Here is an 18,440-nt window from a genome sequence, read left to right on the forward strand (position 1 = left end):
TCCAAAAGACAAAAACACGTAAGGAGAAGCTTTTGGTCATAATATTTCAGTGATAAAAATGATAATAATAGTAAGATAGACTGGCGCTAGGTTTAAAAGGACAGGCAATGGAAAAACATAACAATAACTGAACAGAATTCTGTTATTTCAGTAATTAAGGGAAATAGATATTTTCCTCAACTTGCCAAGAGTCTAAGCAGGTTTAAATATGATAACTTATACTAATTTGTTGTTTTTAATATGAATACAGGATCATACTGTTCTTTGTATATCACCTTAATGGATATGGAACTATAAGGTACATTTTGTGTTTATACATATTGGGAGAGCAATCATTCTAAGCTACAATTATGTAGTCCTGTGCATCTGTTTTGGGCTTTAGCCTCATTAAGGGCCCAGATTAAATGAACATTTAGCCAAAGGGTAATTCTGTGGTTTTCATGCCAAGTTTGCTCCCTTGAAATGGAGTGTGGGAGCAAGGGAAACTCCATGTACAAAAAAGCTCTATAAGTGCCACAGGTTTTGTATGTTGTTTTTCTGTTGCAATGTTAATACTGCAGGGTTGTTTATAGTAGAAGTATAATGAATTGTAAGGTGTAAAGCAAACCAACAAGGATATTCTATAAAGGCAGAAAATGCTGGAAATACTCAGCAGGTCTGTGCAGAGAAACAGAATTAATGTTTTAGGTCAACGACCTTTCATCAGAACAATATTTCATATCCATTGTGTTACACATGGGGAGTCGAGATCAAGTGCAGGGTTCAGGTAAAGAAGTTTTAATACATAGTTCGAGGCAGGGAGATAACTGGACCTGGGCAGGAGAGAAACGAAGAGGAGAGGAGGGAAGCAAAGAGAGGGAGAGAAAGGGAATGGGGAGGAGGGAGGGAAGGAGAGAAAGGAAGGGAGGTGAGGGGATGACAGGATGAGCAAATGGAGGAGAAGGGATCTAGGGAGGGAGATGAGGACAGGAGAGCAAAAGCTAGTAAACTAAATCAAATTGCATGGCAGAGAAGCTGACAACTCAACTGATTAGCTGTCGCTTCTCTACTGGATTAGTTTTGGGAAGGGTGTGATCGGCACACAAGTAAGATACTAGCTCCATTACAGCTCTCAATTTTTACCTCATTGGGGGGAAGGGATCGAAATAGGCTAAAAGGTAGAGATAAAACAATGGATGGAAATACATTATTTTTAAATAAAATAACATTATTTTTAAATAAAATACATTATTTTAAAGTAAGATACATTATTTTAAAATAAAATACATTATTTTTAAATAAAATACATTATTTTTAAATGTATTTCCATCCATTGTTTTATATCTACTTTTTAGCCTATTTCGCTCCCTTCTCCCCCACCCCACCCCCACTAGGGCTATCTGTACTTTGCTCGTCCTGCTTCCTACCCTTAATGTCAACTATTAGCACATTTCTTAGCTAATATCACCACCGTCAACATCTCTTTGTCCTTTTGTCTATGACATCTTTTCGCAATCTCCACCTATCACTGGCCCTCTATCCAGCTCTACTTGGTCCCAGTTCCCCCCGCCTTAAACCAGCTTATATTTCACATCTCTTCTATTTTTCCTTAGTTCTGTTGAAGAGTCATACGGACTCGAAACGTTAACTGTGTTCCTCTCAACAGATGCTGTCAGACCTGCTGAGTTTTTCCAGGTATTTTTATTTTTGTTTTTGTTTTGGATTTCCAGCATCTGCAGTTTTTTGCTTTTAACTAAGCTGGGTCTGATATTAATTACATTTCTTTTAGCTGAGAAGTGGGTGCAAGCTGTTAGGTTTTTTCATATCTCTTGGGTATGGGATAAACTGTACACTGCTCATTATCTGTGGTCTACCCTGAAAACATTTAAAATTCTTGGAGATGATTGGGCCCAAAAATGGGCATGTACTAAAGTTGAGAGATTGCACTCAGCAAGTCATACGGAACAATAACACTGCATTTTAAAAATCTACTGCATATTTCTTTATATCAACAAGGATTATACTTCCCCACGGAAGGCAAGATATTCCTCAAATGTAAGTTATTGTGCAACAATTGCTGGCACCAAATAGCTTGAGAGTATTGAACTGTAAGCTGAACTGTTCAGCTATGATATAGTTGGAGCAGCTGCAACATCTAACATTGTGTGACCTTTTAATATGGCAGAGCCCTATCTACAGATATAATGATACAGGTAAGTGTCAATGCTTCTAAAGTGAGTTCTTTCATAGACAAAATCCAACATTAGAGTTTCAATGTGTTTTGAAATCTTGCAATTCATTCAGCAAGATAATAGATGCGGCGAAAGCATTTTTAAAAAATTGTCACTTATACCCAACAGAATCTATTATGCATTTCCTCAATCCATATCAATCAGAGCAAAATAAATTGCTTGATAAAAATTAAATACATTTTTCATTATTTTCAAAATTTGTTAAGCACTTTAGGTAGAATTTCAACTTTGGCCGCATTCGGTAATCCAAGTACAAATTGAACCCACAATTGTGCTTGTTTTGAAAAGTGTACTTTTCCCTCAAGTTTCCACTTAAATTCATTTGCATACTGCCGAACGTAAAAGCTACCATGCACCACCGAAATTGGGCAGCATTTTAGAATGTTATTTTGAAGATAAAATTGGCTTTAAAAAATATCCTTGATAATATTTAGGAATGTTTACAAGGTACAGCTGGAAATGGCTTTACCACAAAAAATAAGCATTTTTAATTTTTGTATAGTTCACTATCCGTGAGCAACTTGGTTTTAAGTAACTGAAAATGACTTTTTAAAAAACATACAGAACCATTTGCTAATTATGTTGGTGTACAATAGTCAGTTTCTTTGTAAATTAAAAAGAAACACCAACTTTTAAAATGTAGCTAAAATATAACCAAAAAGATCCTGCAAATGAGCAGAATTGACAAAGCTTGCAATGGTTATTAGTTTAGTCTGGATGTGTGGTCATTTTTTGCGATGGATCAGCTTCCGGCACAATGCTTTTTAAAATAGCTCAAAAGACTACAGAAATACAATTGCACTAAATGCAGAACAAAAACAAAAATTACCTGGAAAAACTCAGCAGGTCTGACAGCATCTGCGGAGAGGGAAACAGTTGACATTTTGAGTCCGTATGACCCTTCATCGGACTCGAAACGTCAACTGTATCCCTCTCCGCAGATGCTGTCAGAGCTGCTGAGTTTTTCCAGGTATTTTTGCTTTTGTTCTAGATTTCCAGCACCCGCAGTATTTTTCTTTCATGCACTAAGTGCATTTTGCACTTGAAATTTGGCAGATTTTGCACTGGGTTGGCTAATTTCAAGCAAGCTGCTTCAAAAAAGAAGCACAGCATCTTGAATTTTTCTCAGTTTTTCACAACATTCATTATTTTAGTCTTTATATTACAATTATCTCTATGAAAAATAAAAATTTATTCTAAGATACTGATAAACATAACCTCACCCTTACGCGTGCATTAGAAAAGTACAACCCCACCACTTTTAAAAAATAAATTTCAAGAAAAAAGTTAAAAAGACAATATTAACCACCTCTTTCCACAGAGTGCACACAATCTACCCATCATAGACTCTATTTGATTTCTGGGTGATAATCTCTGCATTACACTCACTGATTAGCAAATGTAATACAGGAAACTCCAGAATATTCATTCAGCCTCATATCGCTACTGTCTAACTCAGACAGGTTGTCCCAATTTATTCTCTCTTTCCAATGACCCAATCCCCCAATCATAAGAGGCACAAGAACCAATGCATCCCATGTACCTTTTGATCATGTCTGTCTATATCTATAATATCCACCTATTTGGTGAAAATAAAGTATATTCTTCAAAATGAAATTTCCCCATACCACAAATAACCAGTTCAAAAATTTTACACCAGCAATGTTGTTTGTGTGCAAGCTATCAATTGTTTCATTTTGCAGTGTTGACAAAACTCACTCCAGGAAATGTCAGCAATCCACAATATACACAATTCATGTAAGACACAACACTTCAGAAAGGGAACAGGGCCATCTACTGAAATTTTCTGAGTTTCCATTTAAAGGAATTACATTTGAAAAAAAAAAATTGAATATAAAATTAATTTCACCCTTTCCATAAACTTCCATAATAATGAGCATTGCTTTCAATGCATTCCTCCTGCCCAATGGGGTTGGGGGAGGATGGAAGCTAGAAGGAATATTGGACCACTATCTCTTTTGAAAATTAATATAGAAATTAAATTAAATATTTAACCCAAGAAAAATTTTCTGAATCCTTTGTACAGTAGGTTGATTAGACTCATTCAATGACCAATGTACTTAATAGGTAATTTAATGACAAAGATATGTAGCCATTGTGAGCCAATTGCTTTAAACTATTCAGTATTATCTTATTAACATTTAATAATTAATTCACTTGCTTTCAGCATTTTCTACATACAACACAATCAATTCAATGAATTATGTTTCAGTGTTATATGGAAATAGCATGGGAAAGTGGTGTTGAGATAGATGATCAGCCATGATCTAATTGAATAGCGGAGCAGGCTTGATGGGCTAAATGGCATACTTCTGTTCCTGTTCAAGCAAAATTAATCAGTACTATTCTACATAAATGTAATAGCAATGTCTAACTGAAGATCACCATGCAGGATTTGATCTTAAGGAATGAGCTATGATTTGCACTACTGAAAGAAAGAAAAACTGTGTCATGCAAAATCCTGAGTAAGTGTGGCAGAAATCAAAGCATAACAAATCTAATAATATAATAGTCAATAATACATTTTCATTAGCATCCCGCACTGACCAACAAGCATTTTCTCCCTTACGTTTTCTTGCATCTTCACTTCCTTCCACTGTCACACTCTCCCTCCCTCTCCACCCTCACTGTCACATCCTATCATTACTCTCAAGCTTCTGCCAATGCTAGTCTATAACTTGCTCTCTTATGATGCACCAATGCAACCAGGTATGAAGTAACCCAAGATAATTGTTCCCTGTTGATAAAGACCTGGACAATGAATGAGGACTAAATATACAATCTACACATTCTTACCAGTTAGATGATAATGTTCCTCACTGTCTGAGTCTGTAAGAGAGATCAGCTCCTTCAGCAGAAGGGGATACTTCAGAACACGCTGAATAGGCTTGATCAGGTAGGACTCTAAAGTTGATGAGTGCTGCTGTTTAGGATTCTGGGCATCAAGGAAGGCTTTAAAGGCTGGGTTAACTTTGGCTAAACACAATTAGTATAAAAAGGAACAGAAGTTGAAGAATGCACAAAAAAAAAATCATGCAACTACTAAATATTAAGTTGTTAAAAAGATTCTATATTTAGAAAGGAAGGAGTAGAATCTTCAACAGCACCTGTTTTTTTCAGTTCAAATTATAATATTCTTCATATACAGATGGTCTGAATTTTATGCTTACACATTCCTTAAAAGCAATGAATATTTGAACATAAAGCTTATCATTAGTGTAAGAGACATAAGGCTTTCATGATGATGTAAGACATGCAATCTAAACTACGTACTAAGTTGTAATGCAATTACCTTTAACAAGAACCTTGGGAACCTTCGTATGACTGGCACAGAATGCACTGTATAGCTTAAAACGATCAGCATAATACAGAAATGAACCACCCAATGAGAACAGGACTTTCTGCAAGAGGAGCATGAAATTATCCATTAGCAGTTGATTAATACATTTCCAGCCAATATACATGGATGATATTTATAAGTGAATTTTCACTCTGCAAAGTCTACATTTGGTTTGAAGGTTATCTGGAACTTTGAGAGACTTATTTGACAAAGCAATTCTAATTTCACAATACATACACTGGCTGGAAGGGCAATGGTTCCTGTTCTGAATTAAGATTCCTCTCACTCTGGCTGTTGTTCCTCTGGCTTCTGAACAAGAATTGCTGCTCTGCTCACTTTCTGGCCTTGCTGATCTGCTCTGCTCACTTGTCTATCCTTCAGCCTATTTTCTTGCTCTATCACTGCCCAAAAACATTAGCCTATCCATACACAAATGTCACACCATGTGGCTATTTGCCCATTGCTGACTCCAAGCTAAAACTTTGCTCCTCCACTGGCTCCCGAACTGAACCCTCGCTTCATTTCAGTCACTTAATCTGAGGCATTCCCCTCTATACAAAACCTCAGTTTCGAATGTTTTCCTTCTGTAGCTTCCCACCATCACCAGCTCTGCTACTGAGCTGCTCAACAGTTCCTTTCAATTCCCACACTTACCATTGCCACCCTGCCTTTTCCCTAGCAGAGATGTCATTTTCACGGTTTTAAATCCAAGGGCTGAGAACTGCAGCACACTCGGTTTCACCTTTCATTGTCATATCTGACTTTACGTTAAGCAGTGCTACGAGACTCTCTTCACTCACAACTCCAGCATTATTCTGAAGGGCAAAGACAACTTGTAATCCTTTGACTCCCCACTCACAGTCTCACCCTCCTGTTCATGATGACAAATCAAGTCAGAAGTATCTAGCCTCCTGGAACAAAGTGTCCAGGTAACTTTCCCCCTCCCTGATACATTGCAGTATCTGAAGCTCAGAACTTCAGCTCATCAACTCTGAGCCAAAGCTCCAAGCTCTAGACACTTACCACAGATGTGGTTGTTGTGGATCACATTGGTGTCCACCAGCTTCCACATGCTACAGCTGTAACACATCACCTGCCCGGTCATCTTTATTGTGTTTTATTTAATTAATTAGGTTTCAAGTTTAGAAATCTGTAGTTAAATTAAGTAGTTTAACTAGTTAAGCTATAAAGTTAATGCAATACTTATATCTCCCCACTACTGGTTTAAACTCCTGCCCCTGTTAAGGGAGGTAAAATCTTAAAACTCACCAGTCACCCACTTGCCCATCTCCTCCCCCTTCTCATCGAATTCCCATCTGCAATAAATTCCCAAGTTAGGACTCATTCCTCGTCGCACTCAAGCCTTTGTCTCCACTCTGCACTGCTACCCTGTCTAACTTATTACCTCTTAAATAACCGTGCAACTTCCTTGTCACTTCTCGTACCTTACCTTCGATCTCCCACAAATGACCTTTAGTGCTAGCCTCTTCCCCCCACCCTTACGTTCAGCTGCCTCAGCCCTCTGGCTTTTTTCTCCGGCATTCCACTTTCCAAACCTTATTTCACTCTTAAAAACCCTTTTAAAATCTATCTTATCAACCATGTTTTTGGTCATCTTTCCTCTACTATCCTTTGGTTCTTTTGAGCTTTATCCATTGTGAAGCATCTTGGGAAATGTTTTGACACGTGGATAACATCCCGACTGTAAATTTGTTGCTGTTTTATCATCCTTTACCTCTCCCTGATCCTAGGAAGTCACAGATATCAGAATAGCCACAATGCGACTCTAAATCAGCTATTTTGCTAAACATATTTTGCATGCGCATCATCTAATTTGCCCTCCTACTAAATCTTATAGCTTGTAATCTTATAACTTTCATTTAGTTTTACGAGTGATGAGACTCATCTTGATTCAGTAAAGAGTACAACATTGCCATAGAACAGTTCTGTTTTTTTTAAATGGGAATATTTGCTTGCAAACTACTGATATCTTCTTTTAGGAACATATAAATAGTAAAAGGGTAATCAAAGGAAGAGTGAGGCTGATTAGGAACCAAAAAGGAACATACGAACGATGAGGAGTAGGCCATTCAGTCCCTCAAGCCTGATCCGCTATTTAATAGTATCATGGCTGATCTGATAGTAACCTGAAATTTGCATCCCACCCACCCCCGATAAACTATCACCCCCTTGCTTACCAAGAATCTATCCACCTCTGCCTTAAAAATATTCAAAGACTCTGCTTCCACTTCCTTTTCAGGAAGAGGGTTCCAAACACTCTCAACCCTTCGCCTCATCTCTGTTTTAAATGGGCAACCCTTATTTTTAAACAATGTTCTAGGTTCTTCCACAAGAGGAAACATCCTCTCCACTCCACCCTGTCAAAAACCTCAGGATTTTATAGGTTTCAATCAAGTCGCCTCTTACACTTCTAAACTCCAGCGAATACAAGCCTAGTCTGTCCAACCTTTCCTCATAAGACAACCCACCCATTCTAGGTATTAGTCTGGCAAACCTTCTCTGAACAGCATCCAATGCATTTACATCTTTCCTTAAATAAGATGACCAATACTGTACACAGTACTCTCTAAATGTGGTGTACACTAGTGCTGTGTACAACTGAAGCATAACCTCCTTACTTTTGTATTCAATTCCCCATGCAATAAATGGGAACGTTCTATTAGCTTTCCTTATTGCTTGCTGTACTTGCATACTAGCTTTTTTGTGATTCATGCACAAGGACAACCAGATCCTTCAGCACCTCAGAGCTCTGCAATCTCTCACCATTTAGATAATCAGCTTCTTTTTTTATTCTTCTTGCCAAAATGGACAATTTCACATTTTCCCACATTATACTCCATCTGCCAGATCTTTGCCCACCCACTTAACCTATATATCTGTTTGTAGCCTCCTTATGTCCTCTTCACAACTACTTTCCTACCCATCTTTGTATTATCAGCAAATTTGGCAACCATCCCTTCAATCCCTTCATCCAAGTAATTTATATAAATTATAAACAGTTGAGCTCCCAGCACTGATCCCTGTGGCATGCCACTCAAAACATCTTGCCAACCTGAAAAAGACCCATCTCTGCTTCCTGTTAGCCAGCCAAGCTTCTATTCATGCCAATAAGTTACCCCCTATACCATGAGCTTTTATTTTCCACAAAAGTGTGGCACTTTTATCAAATGCCTTCTGGAAATCTAAGTACAGTACATCCACCGGTTTCCCTTTATCCACAGCACATGTTACTTCCTCAAAGAACTTCAATAAGTTGGCTAAACATGATTTCCCTTTCACAAAACCATGTTGACTCTGCTTGATGACCTTGAGCTTATCCAAGTACCCTGCTATAACTTCTTTAATAACAGCTTCTAACATTTTCTCTACGGCAGATGTTAAGCTAACTGGCCAGTAGTTTCCCGCTTTCTGTCTCCCTCCCTTCTTGAATAATGGAGCTACATTTGCTATCTTCCAATCTCATGGGACCTGCCCTGAATCTAGGGAGTTCTGGAAAATTAAAACCAATAGATCAACCAGCTCACTAGATACTTCTTTTAAGACCCTAGGACGAATATAAGGACAGGTCCAACAATTTACTCAGTACCACTTCTCTGGTGACTGTAATTTTCCTGACTTCCTTCCCCACTTCCAGTTCCTGGTTTATAGCTACTTCTGGGATGTTACCTATATCCTCCAAAGTGAAAACTGATGCAAAATACCTGTTCAATTCATCTGCCATCTTCTTGTTTTCCATTATCAATTCTCTAGACTCACGTTCTATGGGACTAACGTTCACTTTGTTAACTCTTTTTCTTTTTTTAAAGATTTATAAATACTCTTCCAATTTGTTTTTATATTTCTGGCTAGCTTTCTTTCATACTCTAATTTTTCCTTCCTTATTAGTCTTTTAGTCTTTGCTGTTTCTTATATTCTGTCCAATTTTCTGGCCTTCCATTTATCTTTGCAAAATTATATGCTTTTTCTTTAAGTTTGATACTATCTTTAACCTTTCGAGTTAACCAAGGGGATCTTCTTATGGAGGCAAAGGGCATGGCTGATGTACTAAATGAATTCCTTCCATTTGTCTTCACTAAAGAAGTGGATGTTGTGAGGTGCAGCTACCAACTGTAATGGAGGGTGAGGAATACCAGAACAACCTCCAGATATGAAGGCTGGCAGCAAAGTAAGCAGGATCTTTCCTAATGAATAAGCAGTCACAGATCACAGCGGCAGGGTGTTTACGGGTTTTGAGAGGTGGAAGGTTGTGTTCAAAACCCCATAAACCCACTTTACAGTATCGGGTGACATGATAAGCAAGGGCTATCATTCATTAAGGCCTATTACAACAAAATCCTCCAATGGTGGATCAGCTGAAAGTGGACAAAAGGTTCCAGCAGGGTCTTGTCCTCAATTATACAGGCATGCCTGATGATTGCAGCCAGGAAATGCCCCATCCTAAGACAGTGTGAGGCCTGCTGTGCCACAGGTCTCCATACAGAGAATTCTACAGAATCTTAGGTTACTGAGGGAAGTAAGGGTGGAAATTAGAGGTTCTGGCCACAATCTTCCAATCCTACTTAGATGTGGGGGTGGTGTCAAAGGACTGAAGGATTGCAAATGCTATACTCATGTTCAAAAAAGGGGAGAGGGATAAACACAGCAATTATAGCCGCATCAGACTAATGTCAATGATGGGAGAACTTAAAGACATTAGACGGAATTTTCCCTGAATTAAGTGTGGTGACAGGCATGAAAAAAGACGTTTTTCATGCTGGCCACAAGGGTGGATTTTTGCTCTATATCATCCGCTTCCTGACTCATTAATTATGCAGGCATAGGAAACACACCGTATTGCTGGCAGGCAGCTTCTGAATCACCGCACACACAGTTCTCAATTTTTGCAGCCCAGGACCGCTTCAGTGAAGACATGGCACTGAAAGCCAAGAAGAGTTCAATGACCCGTCCCTGGCATGCCTTTTGGAGGCCCGCTGTGATGTCCTCTACCCCCACTTAGGCCGCAGGAGGTCCAGCAATCACACCACTCTGGCTTAGGAGGCAGTGGCACAGGTGATCAGTACCAATGCTGCACAGAAGAGGTTGGCCATCCAGCACAGAAAGAGGAAGAATGATCTCATCCATGCCGCCAGGATAAAGCAACCATCTCATCATTCTAAACTCACACACTCAAGGCCATCACATATTCACTGGCATCTCATTCGCTGCCAGCTCAAGGGACATCACCACTCACTCTCTCAGATATACTCTCATATCTCCATCTGGCCTCTTCTCCTCCGGAGATTGCGTCCTCAGCCCTCACCATCTTCAGGCTACTTGCACAGATCAACATGTGGCCCCACACACACACTCTGGGATAAACCACTTTCCCAAGCAAACCCTAGCCTGCAGCCGTTGAAAAGCCATCCCACTGGTCTGGTAGGCAGAGACCTGCCAGTGAGCTCCCCTAAAAGATGTAGTGCTGCCTGCGAAGCCTGGTGCTGATGACCGCAAGTGCTGCCTGAAGCAAGGTACACAAACAAACCTCAAAGACCCGAGTGAACTGCAGATTTTCAGATGTACATCGCTTATATACAGTTGTGAAACACGTTGGCGTACTCATGATCCAGTGCAGGGCGGATGATTCCAGCGAGCAGGGCTTATGATGAGTGCTGAAGTATTGACATTAGGTTCCCAACCTGCGGTGGCATGAAACATGACCCACCCTTGACAGGTGGTGTGGGTGATCACAAACAGGTTTTATGATGACCTGAGACCGACTTTTGTGATCTCCTGATATTTTCCGCTCCTGACCTTTATGACGCCCACCGCAAACAGGAGCGGAAGATCCCGGCCATTAATCTGGGAAAGAATTAATTACTACTTGGAAAAAGTGGATTAACAAATAATGCAAGCATGGATTTGTTGAAGGCAAATTCTGTTTGACTAACTTAGTTGAGTTCTTTGATGAAGTGAAGGAGAAGGGGATGAGGGTAGTGTGATTGATTGATATAGAATTTCAAAAGGCATTTGATAAAGTACATCATAATAAAGTTATCAAAACTGAAGTGGATATGAAATTGATAATGATAGAAAGTAGACAGTAGTGGTGGACAACATTTCTCAGACTGGAGGGAATTGTGTGATAGTATCCCCCAGGGATCGGTATAGGTGTCACTCTTTAATTTAATGACCTAGACTTGGGTATACAGGGCATAATTTCAAAACTTGCAGGTGGCATGAAACCCGGAAATGTAGTAAAATAGCAAGGAGAATTGTAACAGACATCAGGTAGATGTGGACTGGTGAAATGGGCCAACAGGCAGCAGATGAAATTTAATACAGAAAAGTATGAAGAGAAGCATTTCAGTAGGCAGAATAAGGAGAAGGAATTTAAAAGATGCAGGAACAGAAAGGCCTAGGGGTGTGCATTCACAAATCTTTGAACGTGGCAGGACAAATTATGAAGGCTGTTAAGACGTTATAAATACAGGCATACAGGGAAATTCCACCGACTTGCGGATATAACTCAGGTACATGTGTGTAATCCCTTCAGCGACAAAGGTTACTGCTTAAAGCTTTTAAATGAGGTGTTTTCAATGAAGTTTTCACCATGGATTTAAATTTATTGTCATATATGGGCCTTCTGAAACTCACCATTGAAATAAAGATGAAAAGATTGAAAGTCAATTCCTGGGCTAATTAAAATACAATTGATCATTATTGTAATCAATAAATATTCAGCATGCACAAATTATTTCTTTTCTGCTATTGGGAAAGGGTTTGTTGACAGTACTTTTGTTGAGAGATTTATTTGTGCACTTTCGAGGTATTGAAACTCAAGGTCAGGATGGATGGTGCCATGGCTACCTTGGAATAGACCTCGGATGGAAACAAGATGTTCAGTACAGAAGGCAGCAACAGCCTGTAGTGGAGAGACCGGTAGGTGGTCGGCAGTGAGGGGAGCTGCAGGAGAAATGCAGGAAGAACCACCCATATAACAGGGTGTACAGACAGCTGCAATTGTGAAGTCAGATAGTGGCAGGCATTTACAGCCTCATAGAAGACCTGCTCCCTGCTAAGCCTGGTGGCCACTCATTCCCAGTGACTGTGGTACTGCAAACTTCCCTCAAACTTATTTGCTTCCAGGTCTTTTCAAGAGACATATTCTGGTTCTTCCAGTCAGCTGCACATAAATGCTTAAGACAGGTCACTGATATAGATTGTTTTCCAGGAATGGCAATTATGTCAGCTTTGCCTGTGATGACACTAGGCAGAAAGAATGGATGTTCAATTTTGTGTCTCTGGCTTCCCACAGATGCAGGGTATCAGCAACTGCACACAAATATCAGTCTGCGCATCCCTAGATCAATAGCAGTATTTGTAAACCACAAGGAATTCCATTTGATCAGTGTTTAGCTGGTGTGCAAATACAAGAAAAGGTTTAAGCAAGTGTGGCAGATTCCAGGGGAGCTGCAACAATATTTTCATTGTGCTGCAGTCCAAGCTCCCTGACATCTTTGCACCTCAAGCAGAATTAAGGGGTGGCTACAAGGAGGCAAAGGATACCCCCCCTTCAAAGTTGGTTGATGACTTCCATGCAGAACCCAACCAATATCGCAAAGCGATACAACGACAGCTATATGGCCACTAGATGTATCACTGAGGAAATGATCAGCTTGCTGCAGATGCGCTTTAGGTGCTTAGACTGATCTGGAGGGGTGTGCTGCATTCTGCACAACATTGCACAACAGCAAGAGTTGGAACTGCAAAAGAAACAAGATGTTGAGCACAATCTGGTAATCAACCATCCACCCATTGCACATCTTCCCTTTGGTCCTTGTCAATTAACGTCTTCCTATTCCACAACAAGCTACCTGGTAAACAAGAATGGACAAGATGCAAAGTAATAAATTGTGTGAGATTCAACGGAGAACAGAAACTTAACAACATAACATTGTGTAAAAACCTATGTGCATTACCCTGTCAAACTACAAAGTTTTACTATTCCTTTACCTACCACTCCTAAGTGATGCAACCTAGTGGCTTTGTCAGAGATAGACTGGCGGCACAGATTTCTGCTCGATTGCTGAGATGCTCTTAGCCAAAAATTTCTAGGTTTTGGAGCCCACGAATGCCCCGCCAAAGACTGTTCAGCTGTGTAGGAGCAGGCTCAGCCATTGGGAGAGGAAGCAGCATGTTACGTATTGATCACATTTGGGGGAAATAGAGGTGACAATGGGTGAGAAGTGCAAGTTCTTTGAGTGGAGTTCATGCTCCAATTCCCCTTGCATCATCATTCATCAGTCCTCTCAAAGGCAGTGTACTATCACTCTGCTGGAGGGCAGCTTGGTGTTGATCACTGACATGATGTAAGGCCAATCTTAATCAATCTGTTATCTGATTTAAAGTGCCAGGCATGTTGACATTCAGAGACTGCATGGATGTGGGGAAGACCTGCATGGATTTATTTGTCACAGTTCTGGTCTCAATATTATAAAAAGATATAGAGGCATTGGAGAAGATGCAAAAAGGATATAAAAGAATTAAACCAGAACTAAGAGGCCATGCTTATGAGGAAAGATTGAACAGCCTGGGTTTGATAGGATAGATGTAGAAGAGATGTTTTCACATGTGAGAGGGAGCAGAACTAGGGGCCATATATATAAAATGGTCACTAAAAAGTCCAACAGGAAAGTCAGGAGAAATCTCTTCACTCAGAAAATGGTTAGAACGTGGGATTTGCTACCACATGGAGCAGTTGAGACAACTAGCATTAATGTATTTAAGGGGAAGCTCGATAAACATATGAGGGAGAAATGAATTGATGGGCTAGATGAAGAAGGATGGGGGGAGGCTCACATGGAGTATAAACACCATCATGCACGATCATGCACGCAGGTCTGTTTTTCTATCATGCAACTGTGATTGATGGTCCACTGATCTGGCCAATGTATTCCAAGGAAGATGACATCAACAGTCCGTGACATCAACCCACTCATGCTTGAGTTGGACACCTCCTCTAAAATTGACAGCAGTAAGAATGGAAGGCCTGCAAGTACATTTCAGATTTACTGCTCCCCCCTCAATAATTATCCTTTTCATCAAAGGACCCTGGGTATAGAATCTGTGCCCAATTGGGCAAAGTTTGGAAAGGAATATGTTCCCTGGCACAAACTTTCCATGGCTGTGCCTGCCACCACTGTCTGCTCTTGCTAGCTTGTGACCTGAGATTCGCCAATTGAGATCAAGTCATGGGTTGTACATCACATTCACTGGTACACACTGGGAGCATGAAACCCAGTAGTAAAATGAGAATTAGGTATCCATGTTTAAATCATACATTGCAACGTGCCAAAATAACTTCTGGGTATCAACCCACAATCGCATGCCTCCCTCACTGTTCAAAAGTTTCCTCTCAGTAAGTTATTGGACCCTGTAGTGTACAAAAGCAAAGACATTAAGCTAAAACTTTATAGAACACTGGTTAGGCCCCAGTTAGAGAATAGTGGCCAATTCTAAGTACCACATCTTGGAAGAATGTCAAGGCCTTATAGAAGGCGAAGCTTTACATGAATGGCAATGATAAAATACTTCAGCAAATGGAGACTTCAGCTCCACTGAGACAAACAGGGGTTGTTCACCTTACAGCAGGGATAGTTAATAAGAGATTTTGTAGCGCTGTTCAAAATTATGAATGGTTTTGTTACAATAAGTAAAGAGAAACTGCTTCCAGTGGCTAAATCGTTGGTAACCCGAGGACATGGGTTTGAGGAAACTTTTTTTTAATGCAGCAAGCTGTTATGATTTGGAATGTACCACCTGAAAGAGTTGTGGAAGCAGATTCAATAATAACTTTCAAAAGGGAAATGGATAAACATTTGAAAGAAAATAATTGCTAGGCTATGGGAAAGAGCAGGGTTCTGGGACTAATTGAATAGCTCTTCTAAAGAGCCAGCACAGGTCAATGGGCAGAATGGCATCATTCTATGATGCATTATCCTATGATTCCATGAAAATGTGGCCACTGAATTTCCAATTAAACTTTTCAATTTGCACTCATAAAACTAAAAATAATACAGCCAGGTAGAAACAGAAAAGTCACACGGTGTTTAGTGATGTAACTTCCTACAGATTTTCTTGAACTATACAAGAAACATAAATGTCATCTTAGTCATATAAAAGACAGTATTAAAACATCTACTGGGTTCTGCCTCCCTCCTTGTGCTATGGGTTTTTCATATCAGCTTGTGTTATAGATTTTTTTCAATATGTTTTTCACCAATATGTTTTGTCATATTTTCGTTCCTTTATATAGTGAGATTTTACTTACTGAAGAAAAATGATCAAGGCCATAACAGAAAAAAATACCAGGGGAAAAACTGCATACTGTGCAGGAGAAACTGATCATAATCTGTGAGCCTTGAAACAATTTTACCTTGAACTGATTGACTGTTTCAAGCTTTTCAAGGTCTGAAACCAATCTTACACCATCTTCAAGTGTTTTCAAGAATTCCACTTGGAACTGAACCATTTCTCTCAAGTTTCCAAAAAGCACATCAAGCTGAAATATAAACAGCAAACCAATTGTCTTATTCACAAAACAATAATAAGTGGATGTCTTATAGCCATGCCTGCTTGAAAATTATTTTCATTACCTCATCTTGAGTAAGAAAGACTTCTTTCTGCAGAGGTTTCAAATATTTCTCCAAGAGATAATTCAGATCCTGTGAACCAAACATTAGACTTTAGGCAGATATACAAGGAATAATTTTGGACCTTTATTCAATAAAAATTCTCAAGTTTAAGAGTGAGCCTAAATTTACACATCAGGGTACTAGATTTAACTGCTTCATAAATCCATATTCAGGTTCCAACAAAGTTAAGCCAGATTTACTGCACTTTATTTTTCAAGATTATAAATGTAGTAATTAACAGATCAAAGCAATATTCAAAAGTAATTTACAATGATTTCCACAATGAGAGTTTCTGCATTATTTCAAACTGATCATATTAAAAATATTTTAAATGTTCATTAAAAGCAAAAATGCTGGAAATATATAACCTGTCTGCATGTGTACCCTTTGTCAGAACATTAAAAATACCGCTTAAAAACAAACAAAAGTAATATTGGTTGAAGTAAACATACTTGTATTATAAATATCTGCTTGATAAATTAGAAGCACAAACATGCAACATGTGCAATCATTTATGAAATTAACTTTTAAAATACTGAAGTGCTCTCATATTTCTTACTATATTATATTAGAATCATACACCTACTGTAAATGCTAAGTTACTGTAAGGTAGTTTGCTATTGAGGAAGGGGTGCTCCAACCTGAAACCAATAGTTAGCTCCAATCTGTCTTCAGCAAATAGTTATTTTGGTTGATTTTAAGTGCAACAGTTAAAAAAATACTCAGTTTACCCTCCCACAACTTTCAATCTTCCTCTCTTAAGGCAGTCACACAGGCGAGGATACGATTCTAGGATCAACTGTCAACTTGCCCAAGTGGCTATTCTTCATGTGGCAACCCTGTTATTATTAGCAGATTAATCTACCATGGAGACCATCAGGGGAAAGCCTGATTGTATCTCATCAGGCATCCACACACAATGCGCTGTGGCCATTGGATAACAATTGGGAACAAAACCCCACACTGATTTTGCTCTCCCAACCCACAGACAGTAAGGCCAATTATACAGACTCTCTGCTACCTCAGCACCTACCATTCCACACATTTAAAGCTTAAAGGATAATATTCTGTTAGAGGAGGTGGGACAAAATAGGCAATAAATTTAAATAGTAGTCTAAAATCTAATGCATTCACAATACTTAAAAGCAAGATAATAAGTCAAGTATCATGAAAAGTCACATTTCTCTTTTTCAAAACAAAAATGAGATTCCTGTCACTGCTGTATCCTGTGCTCTCACCTTTACATATGTCTGTTCTGTTTCCACTAGTTCACAAATGACCTTGCGGAGTTTATCAGCATCAGTTAGTTGTCGAGCTGGTACTTGGTGGGGTAAAGAATCCAAAGGCTGTGATGACATGTCAGATGGACTTAGTTCATGCAGACCACGACAAAATGCTGTTACTTGCTCTGTGCTCTATAAAAGAAAATAAGTAATTAAAGTTTACTTTTAAAATATCTTTGGTTCCAAAAAAGCATATTTAACCTTCAAATGAATTAGAAGCTGTTACGCATAGTGCATCATATTATCATAAACTATTTTGTACAATTTCCAGAGTAAGGTAATGTTCAGGGATGATGTCTTCGATTACGTTCCTCAGCCTGAAGCTACCTATTAACAATACTACACAATTAATTTAATAGGCTTGAAAATTCCTTCATTCTAGCCATCAAATGTTTATAAAATTTGCGAGAAGCGTGGGAAAGAACATACTCTGTCTGAGTTATGAAACCAAGATTATCCAAAGCAATATATCAAATGCTCATTGTAGATACAATCAATTTGAATCCTTGTGGATAACTTTGTCAAACGTTTCAGGTGAAGTGGCATAGAGGACCCAAATAGCATTCACAGCATGGTCGCCAACTTCTGGTACCTGCCACATAGGATGCCATACTAGTGAGTGCATTGAGTGTCCACTGCAAGTATTCAGAGTAAGATCATGACGTCACCCAGGGTGTTGCATTGATTTGATGCCAGCACCACCATTTCGGAGCTCAATGAAGAGAGAAGAAGAGTGGGTGGACAGAAGGTTTCTCATTAGCAGGTCATATCTACCCAGGGTATTCAGGGAGCAATTCTCCTTCGTGAACCTAAGCGAGGAACAATGGATAAGGCATCTGTGCTTCACTAAAAGTGCCTAAAATCTGCCACT

General features: G+C 39.2%; 1 protein-coding gene across 8 annotated transcripts in view; it reads right to left on the reverse strand.

Annotated features, from left to right (window-relative positions):
- tiam1a (TIAM Rac1 associated GEF 1a) overlaps window positions 1-18,440 on the reverse strand; it is a 303,246-nt gene that overhangs the window by 19,179 nt on the left and 265,627 nt on the right. For 7 of the 8 annotated variants that reach the window (XM_041211695.1, XM_041211693.1, XM_041211692.1 and 4 more), the window contains 5 exons: window positions 17,525-17,701; window positions 16,248-16,316; window positions 16,028-16,153; window positions 5,545-5,653; window positions 5,049-5,228 (listed from right to left, as the gene is read on the reverse strand). In XM_041211695.1, the coding sequence (XP_041067629.1) occupies window positions 5,049-5,228; window positions 5,545-5,653; window positions 16,028-16,153; window positions 16,248-16,316; window positions 17,525-17,701 (661 nt within the window). The remainder of the gene's footprint in view (window positions 1-5,048; window positions 5,229-5,544; window positions 5,654-16,027; window positions 16,154-16,247; window positions 16,317-17,524; window positions 17,702-18,440) is intronic. The other variant, XM_041211698.1, reaches the window with a different exon arrangement.

Source organism: Carcharodon carcharias, chromosome 18 (assembly GCF_017639515.1).
Source record: "Carcharodon carcharias isolate sCarCar2 chromosome 18, sCarCar2.pri, whole genome shotgun sequence".
Taxonomy (NCBI): domain Eukaryota; kingdom Metazoa; phylum Chordata; class Chondrichthyes; order Lamniformes; family Lamnidae; genus Carcharodon; species Carcharodon carcharias.